The 20,556-nt window shown below is 42.4% G+C and overlaps 1 protein-coding gene across 1 annotated transcript; it reads right to left on the bottom strand.

Moving 5' to 3' along the window:
- Window positions 1-13,085: 13,085 nt before the first annotated feature.
- RPUSD2 (RNA pseudouridine synthase domain containing 2) lies at window positions 13,086-20,215 on the bottom strand. The gene is made up of 3 exons (XM_072624967.1): window positions 19,603-20,215; window positions 17,251-17,547; window positions 13,086-15,896 (listed from the first exon to the last, which is right to left on the bottom strand). Exons 1-3 carry the CDS (start codon window positions 20,155-20,157, stop codon window positions 15,171-15,173), a joined length of 1,578 nt encoding a protein of 525 aa, XP_072481068.1. The 5' UTR covers window positions 20,158-20,215; the 3' UTR covers window positions 13,086-15,170.
- Window positions 20,216-20,556: the final 341 nt, after the last annotated feature.

Below are 20,556 nucleotides of genomic sequence, written 5' to 3'. Positions count from 1 at the left end.
GTGGCAATTTTGTTTCAGTAAAAGCTGTTTACCCTCCTTCCAGCACAGACAAATGAAACAATTTAACTTCCCTTCCGCATCTGTTGCAATTTTGCCTCAAGTTTCAGTAAAAAAAACAAACCTATGATACTTTTCACGCAGAAAGATAAAAGAAGGTAATTTAGCCTGCTCTCCTCCTCTGTTGCAGTTTTGCCTCAAGTCTCAATAAAAAAATATTTGCAATACCTTTAACCCAGAAAGATAAAAGAAAACCATTTAGCCTTTCATCCGCATCGTTTGCACTTTTGCCCCGAGTCTCAGTAAAAAAGATATTCGCAATACCTTTAACACAAAAAAATAAGACAATTTATCCGATCTTTGAGACAACTTGCCCAACAGTATTTTCTACTTTAACAATCAATTTATCTCACCTTCTTCCTCTTAGTAATGTCCTATACATAGTATGCAACTCAATAATTTTTGTTGAACAAAATAAGGAAATGAGATTAATCTAGAAATTAGAAAATCTGGGGTTTTCATCCCCCCCCCCCCTTTTTTGGCAGTGACTAAACCATGTAACACATAGTATGCCTCCATTACTGTCAATGGGATCATTTCCCAGACCTAGAGCTGCTCTTGGGGGTTTACAAGTAGTGGTGGGGCTTCCTATTCCAGGCACTGCCATTAAATCCCTCCCCAGCCCCAATGCAACAGTTCTGAGTGAGGTTCATGGGCAAGCCACTAAACATGTATGTTCTTTCCCAATGCAGCAAGTGGTGGAACAACAGAGGAAAAACAGTGCATGTATTTGCAGAAGGGAGAAGGCTAGAGTTCAAATCCTGACCCTGGGGAAATCCCTCATCTGTATAATGGAACTGGAGCTCATGGCCTCTCAGCTTAGAAGTCACTTCTAGCTCTGAGTCTGTGATCATATGATCTGAGTTAAAACTGGTACTTGCTAGCACTATAACCATAGGCCAGTTGATTAACCTCTCTGTATCTTCCAGTTCCCTCTCTGTAAAACAGGGATAGTTCTCACCCTCACTGAATGATTATTAATACAGCATGATAAATTTTACAAAACACATAGGGATGGTTAATAAGAAGGCAGAAACAACAGAAGCATCCCCAGTTGTAACCAGGAGCTAGAATCTGCATCTCAGGAACCCAAGGACTTTCTTTCCAGAGAGCAGGGCTCCATTGATTTCAAGAAAGTCGGCACATCAACCTGCGTGGCTGAATGAAATAGGGAGCACAGGATGCTCCTCAGTTGCAAATCAACAGACGATTCTCCCTCATCTCTACTGAAAAACAGCCTTCCATTCAGATTGGAGAAAAACCATCCCTCCATCTAGTATGAGAGCAGTCATGCCCCTGCAGAACATGCAAGCACACTTAGAAATGATAATAACTTTAAAATTTTCTAAGTCCTTACACGTTATCTTGTTTGGGCATCACAACAATCCTACAGGATTCCAGTGCACATTTTTTTCTCTGCACTGACTGACATACATTCATACTATTTCCCCTTACACAGGAAAGAAAACAAGATTTGGAATAATGGGTCTAGGATTTGAATTCCACCTCTGTCATTACCTGTGTAGTCTCAGACTTGATGCGTGACACTGAATATTTCTTGGTCTCACTTTCCTCATCTGTAAAATGAGAAGGTTGGACTAGATGAGGTCCTTCCCAGTTTCAAATCTGTGATATAATAGTCTACATTCCAACCAGTCATTTATTAAGAGTCTATGTGCCAGGTATTGTGCTAAGCTCCTAGAATGTAAAAAAAAAGCAAAAGACAGTACCTCACAATTTAATGGGATTAGATAACCAAACTGTATACCTCTTAGTTCTCTCTCATCTACCTGGATTTTGTTCTTCCAGTTAAATTAAAACAGTGTGTGTAGCAAGGGTTGACCTAGAGCAGACCTGCAGAACACATGACCCTTGGGTCACTTCTAGCCCACCAAAGGATTTCTGGCTGCCCACAAAAAATGTAGAGGATGTAAAAGAAAGTAAAGCTGTAACGAGTGTTTTGTCTGTGCCCCCTCAATCCTTAACCTTCCACAGTTACTATCGTGCCCATCATGTAATTTGGCCGGTGGTTTGGCACTGGGAACTCTCTTCTGTTTGCCACATGACCCCAGGCAACCAACCATTATCAGTCTGTTTCTAGTCTAATTGGATTGAGTTGTTTCTTTTCTCTGTGTGTTAGGTCATTACTAAATGTAAACAGTAAAAATAACCCTGAAAAATGTATTAAAACTTGTACTGCTTAGCAAAGTAATTTTTATAACATTAATATGATTTTATAATAAATAAAAATCTTAAGTAATAAGTATCATTAATTGATGTTAATTAAAATTTTTTTTTAAAAAATATGGTTTATTTGCAAAATAGTTTAATCATTAATTATATCTTTACTTGGAAAGTGAGCCACTAAAAACCTACCAGAGGGCTGGAGTTTAGCCTATTTTAATTTTGACCCTTCCCTACTGCAAAGTTGTGCAGGTCTGACCTAGAGACGTCTGATCAATTGAATTCCCAGCTCCCCCTCCTTCTAAATGATTGATTGATGAATTTGTATGATGTAAGGGGCAGATAACGGAGACAATGAGATATATTTATTTGTGTAGTTGTCTCTGGTAGAAATAACTATTTCAATTTTTGTATTTGTAGCCCCAGGACCTAGCACAATATCTGCAACATAGAACTTACTAAAGTCTTGTTGATTTATTGATGGAAAGCTCCCTCCAGTCTTCACTCCCTCCTCTCTAATCATCTCATTCACAGCCTCCTAGATAATACTTACATTCACATATTTATTCATGTATGCCTTCAATTCTTCTTTCCTTCCTCTAGCTCTGAAACCATGTTATTGTTCAGTCATAGCTGACCTTTCATGATCTCTTGTGAGATTTTTCTTGGCGAAGACACTTGGAGTGGTTTGCCATTTCCTTCTCTGGCTCATTTTACAAATGAGGAGACTGAGGCAAACAGGGTAAAGTGACTTGCCTAGAGTCACATAGATAGTTCCTGTCACACAGCTAAATCCTGCCAGATTTGAACTGAAGAAGACAGTCCTCTTGACTGCAAACCACTTTGCCATCTAGCTGCCCCATGCTTCCTAGCTGGAACCATAAACTGATCAAATCAAGGCTACTGGGTGGAGTGTACATGTCAATCTACTCTCTTCAGGCCCCATTCACTATCCCACCAACTTCCCTGATGGGTGTGAGTGTGGTCTCCTCCCAACATAAGGTTAGCTCTTTGAGAGTGGGGACTTGCCTTAGATTTTGTATTAGTATTTCCAGTGTTTAGCACATACAAAATCTAGCACATACAAAATTCTTGAAATTCTTTTTCATTCACTCATTCATTCCAAGGTCCATTTTAAGTGTTAATTCCTCCAGATAGTCTTCCCAGGGTTCCTTCCAAATAAGTGATTTCTACCTCTTGCTTCTCACAGCACCTTTTCTTTTCCTAGTTCTTTACCCCCCACCCCTTTGTTTTTCTCTCCCTCTCTCTTAGATCGTAGGGTTTTATTTTTGTTTTTGTGTGTGTGTATTTGTCCTTTCCCCCATAAGATCCAAGCTTAAAAGCAGAGCTAGGTTCATATCCATATTTGTATTCATAGTACCTTATCCACAGTTGGCACTTAAAAAATGTTCACTGAACTTGAATCATTACTTTACAAATGAGGCAACTGAGGCTCAGAGACATTTGTCTTGCTCAACATCACAGAGTTAATACATGGTTGAGACTGTACCAGATCCCACATCTTTTTTTGTTTCAACTTACAATGTTCTTCCACTGCAAAATTATGTAGAGCATGAGTAGAACAAGTAGAAATTCCTTCCTTCCACAGAATTGATTAAACAGAAGGCAGATACATCCAGGAGATAAAATAGTTTTATTAACAACATAGGAATGGATGACATCAATCGGGAAGGCTACAGAAAGCGATAAGGGCAGAAGACAAGGGCACAAGCACTATTTAGTTAGTGGGAAAGACTGAAGATGAATTTCAAAAAAGCTACTTAAGGAGAGTCAGAGAGGAAGATTATATAGAGCTTGGGGTGGGGACCACTATGGCTAGACTTCTCCATGGGACCTTTAGGTCCATGGGGCAAATGACAGTAGAACTAGAAATGGAGAGTTATGACCAGAAGGGCTCTGCCACACTTAGTTGCCTTCCTTGTGCAGATCACTCATATAGGAAGGAAAGGTGTTGATGCATTTCAGAACTACCCACAGAATAGCATGGATGGGGATGGAGAAAAAACCTTTTGATTTGTCTCAGAGAAATGAGCAGCGATGCTTTAATCCTGAAGAACTAGAGGGTTAAGTCAAGTGAGAGGAAATGGAGTCTGGGGGAGAAGGGGATGGGAGCCTCAAATGAATTCTCCAGACTGATTTGGCTCATTTCTTGTAATGCAATAGGCAAGTTGCAAAGCAGTGCTCTCCCAAGAAGGGCAGGTCCTAGAAAACAAAATCAGTCCAAATTACTGCAACCAACAGTTATCAGTCCAATTTCTGTGCATCTTCTGTGTTAGGTGTTGAAGGTACAAAGACAAAAAGGAAAATTCCCCATCCTCCCTTGTGAATCTTATAGGAGATAGGACATCCACATAGATAAATAAATACAAGCCACACGTAAAGTCATGCAAAGTAACTGTAAGAGAGAAAGACTACTAAAAACTAGGAGAGGGAAGTCAAAAAAGGCCCTTTTTGCTCCATGGCATCTACATAGTGTTTTTAAAGTTTGTAAAGTGCTTTACAAATATTATTCCATTTGAGCCACATGACAACCATGGGAGGTGTATTGTTTTTTTATCCCCATTTCTACAGATGAGAAAATTGAAGTTAAGTGATTTGTTCAGGGTCACAGTAGTAATTGGAGTATTAGGTCTAGAATGAGAAAAATCTCAGTTCATATCCAGCCTCAGAAAAGTCACTTAACTTTGGTCTGACTCAATTCTCTTAACTGTAAAATAAGGATAATATTAGCACCTACCTCTCAGGGTTGTTGTGAAAATAAAATGAGATGATATTTGTAACTGGTAGCAATGATGACTGGAAGCAATAGTAGTAGTTCTAAATGTCTGAGTCATTTTTGTCTCAGATCTTTTTGACTCCAGGGCTAATTAACAGTCTATCTATCCCACTATTTAGCTGCCTCACGAAGGAGGTGATAGCTGTGCTTTAAGGAAGTCAGGCAGAACCTTTTCCACTGTACTACCATGATCCTCTGTTGATGCTTAATTTTTCTCAACATGGAAACATTTCCTTCTTTTCAGCACTAGGGAGGGTGGTAGTGTTAGGAAATGTTAGACTAAGAAAAGACATTGTTTTCTGAGAGTGCAGAAATGATGGAAACAGGAAATAAGATGGAATATGGTACAAAGTGTATTAATTGGGATTTGCAGGGTTTGCAGGATCTGGGTTCAAATCCTCCCCCTGTTATTTAACTACCTTTGAGACCTTGAGCTTAACCTGGGCCACAGTTACTTTAACTGTTGGACTCAGTGAATCCCCTCTAGGTACATGATCCTATGAAATTGTTTATTTGGAGCACCCTGATACCTTTACTGCTAAGTGGTCTATATTCGTATAAATTATAAGTATGTATATGTGTATGTACGTATACATATAAACATATATACATATTAAAATTGGGATTCTATCAGAGGAGAGGATGAAGAGAAATTCAGACATGGTGGATCATTTGTACAAAGATATAGAAGTGAGAGGGAAAATTGTGTACTATATCTATTGTGCCAGTTTTACTGAAACAGAGAATTGTGTGTACTGTGAAACATGACTACAAAGGTAAATAAAGAACCAGATTGTGGAAGGCTTTAAATGCCATGCTGACGATTAATTTTATTCCAGAGCCGATCGGGAACTACAGAAGATGTTTCATTAGGGAAGTGACAGACCCAGATTTACACTTAAAGAATATCAATTTGGCAGATGTGTGTTGGATGGAAGAGTTTGAAAGTATGGAGACCAATTAGGAGGCTGTTGCAGTATTCTAGATAAGAGGTAACAAGAGTCTGAACTTGAAAAAATGATGGATTTCTACCAGAGAGCAGGGAGAGAGATAATAGGGTGGTGTAAAAACAAAAGATATCAGTAAAAAAAAAGGTCTATCTTTTTAAAAAAAGACATTCTGTGGAGAGGAGATAGATGAGACATTTAAGAGGTAGAATCAACAAGACTTGGCAACTTTCACCCAACACGGTGGGTTTAAGAGAGTGAAGAGACAAAGATGACCCTGAGATCATGAACTTAAGTGATCTGAAAGATGGTGATGCTGCATGATTTTGGGGGGAAATGTAATGAGTTCTATTTTGGACATATTGAGTTGACAAGTCTTTGGGACATTTAGGTAGAGATATCGAGGAGACTACTGGTGATGCGGACTTCAAATTTAAGAGATTACAATTAGATGTATTCATTTGGACAGTATCTGTTTAGAGATCTTTGAACCCATGGGAATTGGTAAGCTTATTGAAAAAGATTGTGGAGACGTTAGAGACCCAATCCTGGGAGAAATTCCCAAGTTTAGTGGATGGGAGCACAATAACGTAGGATCCACTCAAAGAATACAGAGCAGTGGTCAGCACTGCAGTGGTCAGCTGCTAAGCAGAACCAAGAGAGAAGAGTGTCTCAAAAGCCAGGGGAGGCTCAAGGAAGGTCACAGAATCGCAGAATTCCAGTTTGGAAGGGACCTCAGATGCCATGTAATCCAACTCACACTTGACAAGCATTCCCTACTCCACGGTCACTAAGTAGTCATACAGTCTGTGCTCAAAGGTCTCCAGTGAAAGGGAACCCCTCTCCTCCAGAGGTATCTCATTCCACTTTTGGACAGTTCTAATTGTTTGGAGGTTTTTCCTGACAACAATCCTAAGTTTGTCTCTTTTTGACCTCTACCCCTTATTTCTGGTTCTGTCCTCTGAAGCCAAACAGAGCAAGTCTACAGGACAATCTTTGAACACAGTCAGCATATCCTCTGAAGTCTTCTCTTCTCTAAACATCCCTTTTAAAGGATTATAAGATTTACAGAAGTAGTATTCAAATTCTAGCCCTACTATTTAGCTACCTTTGAGGGGTTTTTTTAGCTTAAATTACCTGAGACACAATTACTTTAACTGTTGGATTCAGTCAATTAACTCTAAAGTCCTCTCCAGATCTATAATCCTATCAAATTGTTTATTTGGGACACTCTGGTACTTTTACTGCTAAGTGATCTATGAACACATCTTAAACATCTCACTTCTTCCAACGATCTTCAGAGGACATGGATCCAAGGCTCTTTACCATCCTGGTGCCTGCTTTGACAATCTTTCATCATATCAACATCCTTCTGAAAGTATGGCACCCAGAACCAAACACAATCTTCCAGATGAAGTTTGAAGAGGGCACAGTATAGAAGGACTCTCACTTCCTGCAACCTATGCTTCTTAACACAGTCCAAGATCACATTAGCTCTTCCGATGGCCACAGCACACAGCTCACTCATACAGAGAGGAAGGGAATAAGCATTTACACAGTTCCTACTATGTGCCAGGCATTGTACTAAGCACTTTACAAATATCTCATTTGAGCCTTACAACTACCCTGGTAGGAAGGTGTTATTATGATTCATAATAATAACACCTTCCTACCAGGGTAGTGAGGAAAATGAGGTAAATGAGGAAAATGAGGTAAAAGTTAAGTGATCTGTCCAGAGTCAGACAGTTAGTTATTATTCACTCCATTATGCACTGGGTCACATCAAACCCCCAGATTTTGTTTTTTACGAGCCATCGAACCATGCCATTCTGAAACCGATCTTTAGAACCCAATTGTAAGGCCTAATTTGCATCCATTTATGCCAAATGTCAAAAACTGCATTAGGAGCAAATGAAATGAGGACTGAGAACAAATCAGTTCTCTCCCCTTCTACTGAGATTATTTTAAGATCATCTAGACTTTTATACAAAGGTCAAAGGGATTCCTCGTGGTCTTTGGGACCAAAGGGGACTCATGTTCATCCAGATCTTCCAGCTTTCAATGAAGTAGGCCTTGATTCAAGCAAGGGTTCTGACTACAACTCAGCTAATCTCTTCCTCAGGTCAGCTTGATCTTAGGAGTCACTTGCTTTCTCTAGGCCTCAGTTTCTCAAATGCTAAATAGGGATGGGGTGTGTGTATGGGGGCGGGATTTTATTCAATAGAGTCAAAGGTTTTTTCTAGCTCTAACATTCTATGGTTCTTGTTAAGTATGTGGGTCTCTGTCTCAAGTTCAGCAAACTTTTTGTGGGCAGGGGCTGTTTTATATATTCTCTGTATAATAATATATTCTCTCTATAATAATATATTCTCTCTCTATAATGTAAATATATTAAATAGCTAAAATATAAATGTTCTACATATAATAATAAGATGTAAATGTATGTTATATATGCTTTTAACACCTACTTGATAAGCTGCTCAACACCCATTGGAAGATTAATGATGTTTGACAGGAGGAGGATGAAATAGTATAGAGTAAGCTTCTTGAGGGTGGGAATGATCTATTTTTTTGTCTGAAGTCTACCACAGTGCTAGGCACAGAGCAGTCACTTAATAAATGCACGTTGAATTGAATTAGGAAGGAAATGGAGATAAATATAGATCAAGAATAAAAGGAGAATATAGGATTCAACAGTTATGATGTAAGAGAAAGGGACCGGGGTTACTGCTGACATCTTTTATTTATCATCCTAGACTTTGGGGTGTATCTTTGGTCTATGGCTGATTTTGTCATGTACGAGACTCATTATACATACAACCCTAGAGGTCCAGATATTCTTAGTGAAAAGGAGATGGCCATCGCAGAAGGAAACAAGAAGGAAAGCCAGAAAGAGACAAGGGCAGCACATTGAGGATACTCTATATTTATAAGGAAAAACAGGCAATCCCTGCTGCATTCTGCTTTGAATATGGAAGCGCACATTTTATATCGGACGTAAAGAAATCTGCATCCCCAGGATAGCAATACAAGGGGTCCTGATCTCCTTAGCTCCTCTCCTCACATGTTCCTATTCTCCTGACCTCTTTCAGAATCTGATGCTTTTTTTTAAGAGTCAGATGCTCCTGATGCTCTATCCACTGTACCACCTAGCTGCCCTTTTCTTTGAGATTCAGCTCAGGTGCTCTCACTCACACAAAAATTCCCTGATTCCCCACAGTCCATAACTCTGTGGTGCCTTTCACTCCATTCCAACCCCTACATAGTCAGTTACCAAGTTGTTCCAATTCTACCTCCAAAATATATGTTGTCTCTCTCCCTTTCTCTTCACTCACATAGCCACCATCTCTAATCCATTTCCTCAATCTTGGATTATTAGAAAAGCCTCCTAAATGACTGGCTTCCAGCATCTCCCCCTTTCTGATCCACCCTTGACCCAGCTGTCAAATACATGTTTCTAAAGCACAAATGGGGATGTGTCCCTCTTACTAAACCTGTTTCCTCTGGGATAAAATATAAACACTTCAGGTTGGCATTTAAAGCCTTCACCATATAGCTCCAGCTTACCTTGCCAGCTTTATTTCACATTATGTCCCTTCATGCATTTTACATTGAAGCCAGATAGGCCTTCTTGCTGTTCCAGGAACTCAACAATCTAACCCTCACTCCAGCATCTTTGCAAAGGCTTTCATTTCTCCTTCCCTCCAACTTAGCCTGACTCCCTTCAAGGTTTAGCTCATGTACTACTTCTGAGCTGTTTATAGCCCCTCCTCAAATAATCATATGCCTCTCTGGGCCTCAGTTTCTACACCTATAAATAAACGACGTGACATACAAAATGACCTTCAAGGCACCCCAGCTCTAAATTCCATGATTCTTTGTTTATATCTGTACACCTAGGATCACAGATTGAGAGTTAGAAGGGACCTCGGAGGTACCAAGTCTAAACCCTCATTTGTGTGTTCATCCTTCATTGCCGAAGAAGACCATGCTATCAGAACCCCTCACTTGACAGATGAGGAAACTGAAGCTGAGAGGTTACCGAGATCATGCAGATGTATGTATCCTCTCAGTTGAATTAAGCTCCTTTGGGTTACAAATTCATTTTTATTTTGACACCTAGCACAATGTTTGTGCTAGCCCCCAGCAGGTGCTTAATGTCTGTTAGAACGGATACCAATCCAATGGTGCCATATGCAACTGTATACTTTGTTACTGTGTTCAGCAGGGTCTCACTCTTTGTGACTCCATACACTACAGCTTGCCTATGCTGTCCATGGGATTTTCTAGGCAAAGATATTATAGTAGTTTGCCGTTTCTTTCTCCAGTGCATTAAGGCAGAGGTCAAGTGACTTTTCCAAAGTCACACAGCTAGTAAGTGTCTGAGGCTGGATCTGAACTCCTATCTCCGTCTCCTGCTCTAGCACCCTATCCACTGAGTCATCTAGCTGCCTAATAGCATATCAAGCACCTACAAAAATAAAAATAAAACATTTCCTGCCATCAAGCTTACATTGTAATGGCAGGGCAGGAAGGATACACAGATAAGAAAATATAAAATTTTAAGAAGAGTAAATATATAAATTTAAGGAGAACCAAAGAAAATTGGGGATCAGTGGGGAGTTGTACACAGTGCACTTACCTTTCTGTCACCCAGGTTGGCAAACGTGGAGTCATTTTCAATTCTATACTTTCCCTATCACCCACCCTACTATACCTCCTACAATCAGCTGTCAGGATGTATTTATTCTATTGTGCACTTGATCCTCTCTCTCTAGTCACCTAACTACCACTTACTGTAGGCCCTCAATCAATATTTTTTAAAGTGCCTACTGTGTGCCAGGCACTGTGCTAAGGTGCTAGGGATACAAAAAGAGGCAAAAGACAGTCCCTGCCTTGAAGAGCTTACAATACAACGGGGGAGACAACATGAAAACAAATACAGACAAAAACAAGTTATATACAGGATAAATAGGAGTGAGAGCACTAGAATTAAGAGGGATTGTGCAAGTCTTCCAGTAGAAGGTAGGATTTTAGTTGGGATTTAAAGGAATCGAGGGAGGTCAATAGTTAGAGGAGAGGAGGGAGAGAATTCCCAGAGAATTTTGAAAGTTGAGACGCAGTGTTTTGTTTGTGAAACAACCAGGAGGCCAGTCACTGGACTGGAGAGTATGCACTGGGGTGTAGGGTATAAGAGTGGAAGGTCAGGAAGGGGCTAGGTAATGAAGGGTTCTTAACACCAAGCAGAGGAGTTTGTATCTGACCTTGGTGGCAACAGGAAACCACTGGAGTTTATTAAGTAGGGAGGTAATATGATTGGACTGGAACTTTAGGAAAATCACTTTGGTTGCTAAATGGAAGAATTGGAGGGGAGAAAGACATGAGGTAGGCTGACCCACCACCAGGTTTTTGCTTTCCTCAGTGGTCTGTTTCCAATCTCTCTTTTTCTAATATAATTTCCACACAACTGCCAATCTTTTTGTACGGCACAAGTTTGACCATATCACTTCCGTCTGTTAAGAACCTTCAGTGGTTCCCCGGGAACTCTAGGATGAAACAGAACTTCCTGTTTTTTTATGTATTGATTCCTCCCAAAATCTGGCTCTAGGCTAACATTCCAGATGTCACATTCTACCCCTTCACTCACTAGGTTCCACATTAGGTTTACTGTTCTCATACAGGATATTCCCATATCCCACTGTTACATCTATACACAAGTTCTGTGGTCGGAATGCACTCTCTTAAGTACCACATTTTAGAATACAACTTCCTTCTAGACCTATCTAGGATACCTCCTACATGGACGTTTTTTAATACCCTTTCTCCATGGATTAGTGCTCTCTGCCAAAAAAAATTATTTTGTATTTGCATGGTATATGTTCTACTTACCTATGCTGTATTATTTTCATGACTATTTTGTCTTTGTACCCCCATCACCTTGTACAGTGCTTTCAACATCACAGATGGCAATAGCTTTCCAGAGTAGCCAGCACTAAGGCTAGGCCTTGAAGGCAGGGATTTTGAGAGGCAGAAATGAGTGACATCATGGAAAACATGGTCCACATTCAGAAAAAGAACTATGGACTCTGAATGCAGGTGGAAACAGACTATTTTCTTTCTCATGGTCTTCTCCTTTTGTTCTGGTTCTTCTTTCACAACATGACTAATGTGGAAATATGTTTAATATGATTGTACATGTACAGTCTATCAGATTTCATTCAGTCTTGGGGAGAGAAATTTGTAACTCATTTGGAATTCAAAATCTTATGAAAGCTAATGCTGAAAACAAATAATTTTTTAAAAAGAAATGAGTGAGTTCTAGTCATAGGGAATGGGTTAGGAAAATACAAGCAGGCAGGAGAAAGAGTTTAGGGAACAGCTGGCATTGCAATTTGGCTGGAACATACTGTGTAAAGGGGAGTAATGTGATATAAAGCTGGAAATCTGGGTCAAAGCCAGATCTTGGAGGGCCTTGATGGGCCAAGCTTGTTTGTATTTTATACCAGAGGTAATGAGGAACCATGGAAGGCTCGAGTAGGGAAACGACCTAGTCAGATCTATGTTGTAGGGAGATTATTTTGGGTGGATTGGAGAAGGAAAAGATTGGAAACAAATAGTCTAATTAACAGTTCATGTCAGAAGGGTCAAAGTCAAATAAAAATAGGGGCCACTAAACCCTGTAGGTCATATACCGACATAGAAATTCACATATGGACACTATGTTTTAATGCATTTTATTTATTTTGGTAAATATTTCCCAATCATATTTTAATCTGGGTCAGTCCACACCACGGAGTGCTGTGGCTGCATATGGCCTGACCATTTCTGCAAATGTTAAGGGATTGAGCTAGGGAGGTGGCAGACTCTCAGTGCTTGCTGAATTTTAACTGAATGTTTCACTGCAGTGTTGAGGTGATCCTGGGTTCCCAAAAGCTGTGCTAAGGAAAGCTGGTAGGTCCTCCTATGTATATAGCTGTTATTAGGGGCTTAATAAATAAACTCTTGTCTACTACATGAACTGATGCTGAGTGAAGTGAGCAGAACCAGGAGAACACTGTAAACAGTGACAGCAACACTGCAAGATGATCAACCACGAGACATTTAGCTCTTCTCAGCAATTTAATGATCCAAGATAATTCCAATAGATTTGCAATGGAGAATGCTCTCTATATCCAGAGAAAGAACCATGGAGTCTGAATGGAGATGGAAGCAGACTATTTTCACCTCTTCCCTCCTTTTGTTCTGATTCTTCTTTCACAACCTGACTAATGTGGCAATACGTTAAATATGATTGTACATGTATAACCAATATCAGACTGCTAGCTGTCTTGGGGAGGGGAGGGAAAGGAAGGGAGGGAGGGAGAAAAATTTGGAACTCAAAATCTTACAAAAATGAATGTTGAAAACTACCGTTACATGTAATTGGAAAAAAAATACTGTGAAGTGCAAAAAAAATTTTAAATGCTTGTCCACCTAAAAACTCACTCTCAAGTCACAGAATAGTTGTGATTTGCATTAATGGAAGATGGACAACAGTCGGAAACTAAGGATTCTTAAGGTATCAAATAAACGCTAATACTCAGCCAACACCTATTTCACTCCAGCAGTAAGAAGCCTCCCAACTAGTGTAATTTGCACATAAATGCCTTTTCTCCCTGGGGCACAAACATGATGTCATGACTTGCAAGTGAATTGGATTTAAGTGAGGCAGGGCCATGCTAAGTCACCAGCCTTACTCTCTCCTCTGGAACCAGCTGGATCCAATGGCAAGAAACTGATCAGGACTGGAGATGACCCCTGGATTTAGTGGAAGATCTTGGCATTTTTAAGTGAAGGTCTTTCCTAGGTCTCATTTTGTCAGAGGCAATGTCCATTTAGTGATTAAGGGTAGGTAAGAAGAAATGAGGCAAAGAATGACCTCTTTTACCTACTCAAAAAAACCAAACCAAACAAAAACTCAATCTCAGAGGGGAGGGCTATGGGAAGAGAAGCAAGACCGCTGCTGATGGAGCTGGGAATTGGTATAATCATTCTGAAAATCAAGGGATTCTGTGAGAAAAGTCAGAGTAGATTTAGAGCTAAGAAGGGAGCTTAGGGCATGTCCAACTTCTGTATTTTACAGATCAAGAAACCGAGGCCCAAAAAGGGTTCGAGTGTCTAGCCCAAGGTCATGAGTAGAGAACAGGGATTTGAACTTGGGTCCTCTGACTTTCAATCCATTGATCTTTCTACTTTCTGTCACCTGGTTATTTTCTGTTGGACCACGTGATTCCATTACTGACAACATACCTAGGTCTCATCCAAACCAAACAAATTTATAGAAGCAAGAAACTGGAAACAAAAGGTAGGGCCCAATGACTGGGGAACAGATGAACTGTGGCCTATGGGGAATATTCTTGTACCATAAAGAATGATGAGGAATTCAGAGCTCATAGGAACTTCTGTATAAACTGATAACAGTACAAGGAAAGCAGAACCAGGAGAACCATGTAGGCAATGGTTACATTATGGTAAATGATAACACAACTTAGATCAAATACAATGAGCAATGTTGGCTCCTGATGACTGTAGTTGGGTTGTCTCCTCTTGGTAGAGAATGTGGGGCCTGGGAACTGTTACATAATCTGTTATTTGCAGTTAAGTTTTTTTGTTTGGGGGGACACAATTGGGAAGGGATGATGTAAAAAATAAATGCATTTCAAAAAGATTTCCTATCTGACTACAACAGCATTTTACAAACCTAGGTGCTATACTACATATACCTAGAGAAACAGGAACCACATCACAGTGGAAGAGACAAAACCTTTCTGCAGGAGGGAGAAAAGCTCTGCTTGGACAACCAGGAAGACTGAAGGGATCCAGGTACAGTCACAGGACATGAGACGAAACAGTTGTGCCTGAAAGCTTAGAAAACCCCCCCAAAAAGAGACACTGGGAAGGAACATTTTCGGAATTAAGAGAAGCCAAAACTTTGGCTAGAGGTAGGATGGCAAACGAGGTATATAACTTCCTCTTTGCTCTGAAAAAGAGCAGACTTTCTCAAAGCAAAACACTCCCTCTTTCTAGCTCCTGAGTCCCAACAAAGAATGTCCACTCTCTCTCATGAAGAGGGGACTAGGCATAGCAGCTTTGTGAGGTATGGTGGCCTGACTCCAAAGTAGAAGGCAATCCAGGAGTCACACCCCTTAGTCTTCCTTCCAGTCATCTTGTGCCCAGGCAGGCATGGGTGAAGAGTACTCAAAGCCAGGCCCTTTATAGCGTAGGGCATGAAGGTACATCACCAGCTCCTGAGGCAAGGGATCTTGTCTCACCAAACGGCACTCCTCACAGAGAGGGTCCATCTCTTTATTCTTAAGCCCTGATTCAGTTGCCTCCCTGGGAGCCAGCTCTGTTGTGTCCAAATCAAGGGAGGCAGCTTGGTTTGGCTCCTCTGGGTCTCTTGTGGTTGCAGCTGGCTCTTTCAAGTCCTGCTTGAAAAACGGGTCTGAGGCGGGTTTAAGATCTGGGGGTAGATCCCCCTCAAAGAGATCTAGAACATCCAGGCTTTGTTTGGCCCGGTGTTCCTCTAACAGGTCCCGTAGCAGCTCATCATCTGTTTTAGGGATATGGCCACCACGACCCCGGGCTGGGCCCCATGCTGCTGTGTTATAGATGGGGTCATTGACGATTGGGTGGCCCAGGAACTGCAAGTGTACCCGGATTTGGTGGGTACGGCCAGTAAGAGGCCGGCACTGGACCACGCTAGAGTGACCATTGTAACTCAGTCTCTGGAACACAGTTTCACAGGGCTTGCCCTGTGGGTCCACACGGCACAGTCCCACCTTGTAGGATACCACCAAGATGGGCTCCTTGCAGGTGACTTCTTCAGCAGGGAACTCTCCTTCCACCCGGCACACATATTCTTTCTCCAGCTACAGAAGAAAAAATGAAGTCAGCAAATAACCCCCAGTTCTTAGATTGCTACCCTCAAGTATTCTGGGTTCCCTTCTTCCACAGCCAGATTCAGCAGCCCCAAGATTCTAACCATCACCATGGAGTTTTCTGCTGTATTCCTCTTACAGGGCATCTCCCATAAATCTTAGCACCATCCCCACCTGCCCCTCTCTGCACCTTAACACATTCTTTATTTTTTTTGAGGGGGGAGAGCAAGGCAATTGGGGTCAAATGACTTGCTCAAGGTCACACAGTTAGTGTCAAGTGTCTGAGGCTGGATTTGACCTCAAGTCCTCCTGATTACAGGGCTGGTGCTCTACTCACTTCTCTACCTAGCTGCACATTCTTTGAAAAACACATATTCTTTTAAAAAATGTTTACTTAGCAACTCTGATAAAACAACGATCTGAGACAATTCCTAAGGGCTCGTGATGAAAAATACTATCTACCTCCCGAGGGAGAAGTGACGAACTCTGATCCCAAACTGATGCATACTTGTCTCATTTTCTTGCTATTTTTTCTTTTGCTAATACAGATATATGTTATGCATGACTTCACAAGTGTAACTGACAGTTTGCCTTCTCAGCGGGGGAGGGAGAGAATTCAAAATGCAAAATGACAAAAAAAAAGAATGCTAAAAATACATTTATTAAAAACAAAGAAAGATGGTTAATTTTACTGCTATTCTGTTTTTACATTCCCTTTATTTCAAAGTATGTCCCTCCTTCTTGCCCTACTGTCATTATCCACCAAGCAAAACATCTGTAACATTTGTTACTTCATAATGAAGAAAAAGAGGAAAAACAAGTATGTCAACAAAATTCAGCAACCTATCAGCTGACTCGGACAGTATATGCAATGTTCACACCCACAGTTCCCCACCTTCGCAAAGAAGGGAAAGAGGTGCATTTTCTCATCTCATTTTCTGGGGCCAAACTTGGTCATTATAATGAAATAGCATTCAGTTCAGACGAACAGGCTACCAAAGAAGGTTATGTAGGCCGCTATTTCTTACTGCATGATGGTGGGCAATTCGCTATACTCTTAAGAGTTTCCTCATTTGTAAAATCAGGAGTTAAATGGATGACTTCTTAGGTCTTTTCAAACTCTAAATCTTTATGAGCCTATGATCTCTATTTCTGAGCCCTCAGAAAACAACATACAACATCAAGGTTTTCAGGGCCTGACCTTGACCAGATGATTTGAGAAGCCCTTTGAGATTTAGAATTCAATGGTCCCCTTCCCAATACTGAGCATCTGTGGGCTCAAGCTGCAATCAGCCTTTGAGAACAGTACAAGTAGAAAGGCCCCTGGCTGCCTGTCTCACCGTACCTGGCGATCTCTAACTTGCTCATGGATCCGCTCAGATACAGCAGCCGTCTTGGCAAACATGAGCACCCCCGAGGTGAGTCGGTCCAGCCTATGCAACGGATGCAGCTCCTTAAGCTGGTGTTCCTTGCCCAGGACGAAGATAACAGTGTTGTGGCGGAAGCGACCACAAGGGTGAACAGGCATGGAGGAGGGCTTATCCACCACCACGACTTCGTCATCCTCGGCCAGCAGGCGGATGGGTTCTGCTGTCACAGGGGGCTCATGTCGGTGGACTGTGTTCCGCAGGAAGTCATTGTCCTGCCGGAGACATACATGCCTTTGAGTCAACTCAGTGTCAGGCAAACATGCACCTAATCCAGGTGGTAAAGGAGCAGAGCAGTAGGGATGCCAGAACAGACACTACTGTTCAGGAGAAAGGACCATAGACGGAGTTAGGGTCAGAATGACATTAGAAGGTAGAAGACATTAGAGTCCAACCCTTTCATTTTTACAGGTGAGGACACTAAAGATGAAGGGAGTCAGCCGAGGTCACAGAGGTAGTACATGTCTGTGGTACCTTCTTGTACTCAAGGAATTTACAACCTAGTTAAAGTGATGAGATGTACAGAAAGTTACAGTAAAAGGCATCAGTGACAAGTATACAGGAGAACAGAGAAGTCTAGAAGGTAGAGGATCACTCCTAGTTGGGGATGTCAGGGAAGGCTTCATGGAAGGGAGAGCAGCATCTGAACTGGTCCATGAAGAAGGGAAAGCATTTTAACAGGTAGATATAAGAAGCCATTTCAGGCAAGAGGATATTGTGTGTCAATGTAGAGAGAGAGAAAAAGTAGCTAATGGTATAGTACACATGAAAGGGAAATAATGTGAAATAAAACTTGGGAGGCAGATCATGAAAGCCTTATATGCCAGGAAAAAGGAGTTCATATCTTTTCCTGTAGATGATGGGAAGCTATTAAAGGTCTTTGAGCAGCATCAGACCTGCGTATTAGGAAAATTACTTTGGCACTGATGTAAAGGAGAGACTGGAGGTATCTATTAACTCATTGGTGCTAATAAGATAGGAGCAGAAAAGAAAGGATAGATGTTAGTGATAAAATCAATAAAACCTGACTAATTAGATGTAGGAGGTAAGAAAGAAGTTAAAATTTAAGATGACTGACACGTTGAGCCTACATTACTGGTTGTACTGATGACAAACAGGGAAATTTGAAGGAAAAGCAAGTTTAGGAGAAGAGTGACAGATAAAATAACTTCACCTGGGGGTGTTGCATTTAAAGTGTTAGCACGAGATGGAAGTGAATATACCCAGCAAGGACTGGAGGTCATGTGGAAACACAGATACAGGATTCTTTCATACAGAGATTGAAATCGAAGCCAATGGAATAAAACAGATCGTCAGGAGGAGGATAAAATCACGGAATGAAGATAAGAGAACCTGAGGACAGAGACTGGGATATACCCACCCACTCTTAAGGGACGGGTTTAGAATAAAGAGACCTCAAAAGAATGGACAGAAAGGAGTGAGCCAGGAGATAGTAGCATAGTGGAAACCAGGTGATTAGTGTGAACGAGTGGATGTTCCACGGTGTCAAATGGTACAGAGGTTAAGAATAACTGATCTTACTTAAACACTTAGGGAAAGGTTATTACTGGGTACCAGCATGATGCTAGGGTTTGTTGGCAAGAAATTGTCATGTAAGCACCATGAGGACATCTTCCAACTACAGTTAGCATTAATTTGGTCTTCATTATTACAACATGGCATCCCAAGCTTCACGATTTGACTGGAAAACAGGATCCAAAAAAAGAACTAGGAAAACGGTGCCAATCTGTCCATATTTGTTCTTTGGGTGTCTGTGAAACCCATTTATGGAGCAGTGCTCTCCAAGAGGTCAAGTTACCTACTTCACCAGTTAGTCTACTTCCCTAACCCAATTAAGCAGACAAACTGCTCCTGCTAATTAATAACAAGAAGGCAGAAGTTCTTACAACGCTTGCCATATAATGAGAACAAAGACACGTTCCCATGGAAACAGGAGAAGTATATAAGGATAAAAATAATAACAGCTAGGGTCTGCCTATAGCGCTTGGCCAACGTTGTCTCATTTTGTCCTCACAGCCACAACTCTGGGGGTCGGTGCTATAACTATCCCCATCATACGGATGGGGAAAGGGAGGCTGAGAGGTTCAGGGGACACACTGTCTGCAGCTGGATTTGCACTCAGGTCTTCCTGAGCGCTCCACGCCCCGGCGCCAGCGGCACGCACGCCACGGAGATCTCGAGGGGGAGCTCCAGGAAGGCAAGCCGTCTGCCTCGGTCCCGGAGTCCCCCCCATCTCCCGGGGGCCCCACCTTAAGAACGACGCCGAGGTCTCGCACAGGCTGCTCGTTGAGGCGCAGGCGGCCGATCCTGGCGGCCGCCTCGTAGTAGGAGAGCGGGTGGGCGCGGAACTCGGTGCTGTAGACGTGGAGCAGGCTGCGGCCCACCCAGCGGCCCTTGCAGTAGGTCTGGAAGTCGAAGTAGTAGGGCCGCACCTTGCGCAGCCCGCCCTCGAAGTAATAGCTGGTCTCGGCGAAGTGCTGCTCGCTGAAGCTGACGCCGGGCCGCCGCTTCTTCGGGGGCGGCACCAGGCGCTCCGCGGCCTGGCCCCGCCGCTTCTTCCGCCCGCCCGAGGTGGGGGCCGGGGCCGGGGCCCGCTTCTCCTCCCGGCCCGGGGCCTGAAGCCGCGGCTCTGCCGAGCAGCCGGGGCCTCCGTCCTTCGCTTCAGGAGCCTCGCACCCACCGCTCGCCATCCTCGGCCTGCAGCCGCGAGAGCTGCCCGGGAGCCTGGCAAAGGTGAAGCTCCGCAGGGCAGAGCGAGCGGCGGCAGACAGGCAGGCGGGAGTCCCGGAACTTCCCAGCCACATAGCCCGGGCACCGCTCCCCCACGTGGGGAGACGCCTGCTCTCTAGCGGCGCCCGAAGATGACGCAAAGCAGACAGCAGCCAATCAGGGCGGCCGACTGCGGAGGCCGCGAAGAAAGCCGTCGCAGGAGCGGAGACGTAAGAGTCAGCGCGCCAATTAAGGGAGGGACGGAGGAAATGGACAAGAACTGGGCGGGCGGGGTGAGGAGCCCTCCTGGCGAGTTGTAATTGCAGGGTCCTGTTGTGGCCTCGGAGACCCCCCACAGCGAGTTGACTCTAAAAAGTGATACCTTTTTTTTTTTTGTAACATCTGCTTCATAATTTTTTTTTTTATTTAACTTTTAACATTTATTTTCACAACATTTTGGGTTACAAATTTTCTCCCCTTTTATCCCCTCCCTC

The sequence above is a fragment of the Notamacropus eugenii genome, chromosome 7, assembly GCF_028372415.1.
Source record: "Notamacropus eugenii isolate mMacEug1 chromosome 7, mMacEug1.pri_v2, whole genome shotgun sequence".
NCBI classification, from domain to species: Eukaryota; Metazoa; Chordata; class Mammalia; order Diprotodontia; family Macropodidae; genus Notamacropus; species Notamacropus eugenii.
Note: the sequence above shows the minus strand (reverse complement) of the source record. Positions and strands in the feature narration are given on the sequence as shown.

Coding starts and splice junctions, on each gene's coding strand:
- RPUSD2 (XM_072624967.1), bottom strand. CDS start 20,157: ATGTGGCTGGGAAGTTCCGGGACTCCCGCCTGCCTGTCTGCCGCCGCT. Junction 17,548..19,602: donor ACCTCGGCGTCGTTCTTAAG/GTGGGGCCCCCG, acceptor TGTCTCCGGCAG/GACAATGACTTCCTGCGGAA. Junction 15,897..17,250: donor AGCAAGTTAGAGATCGCCAG/GTACGGTGAGAC, acceptor TTTCTTCTGTAG/CTGGAGAAAGAATATGTGTG.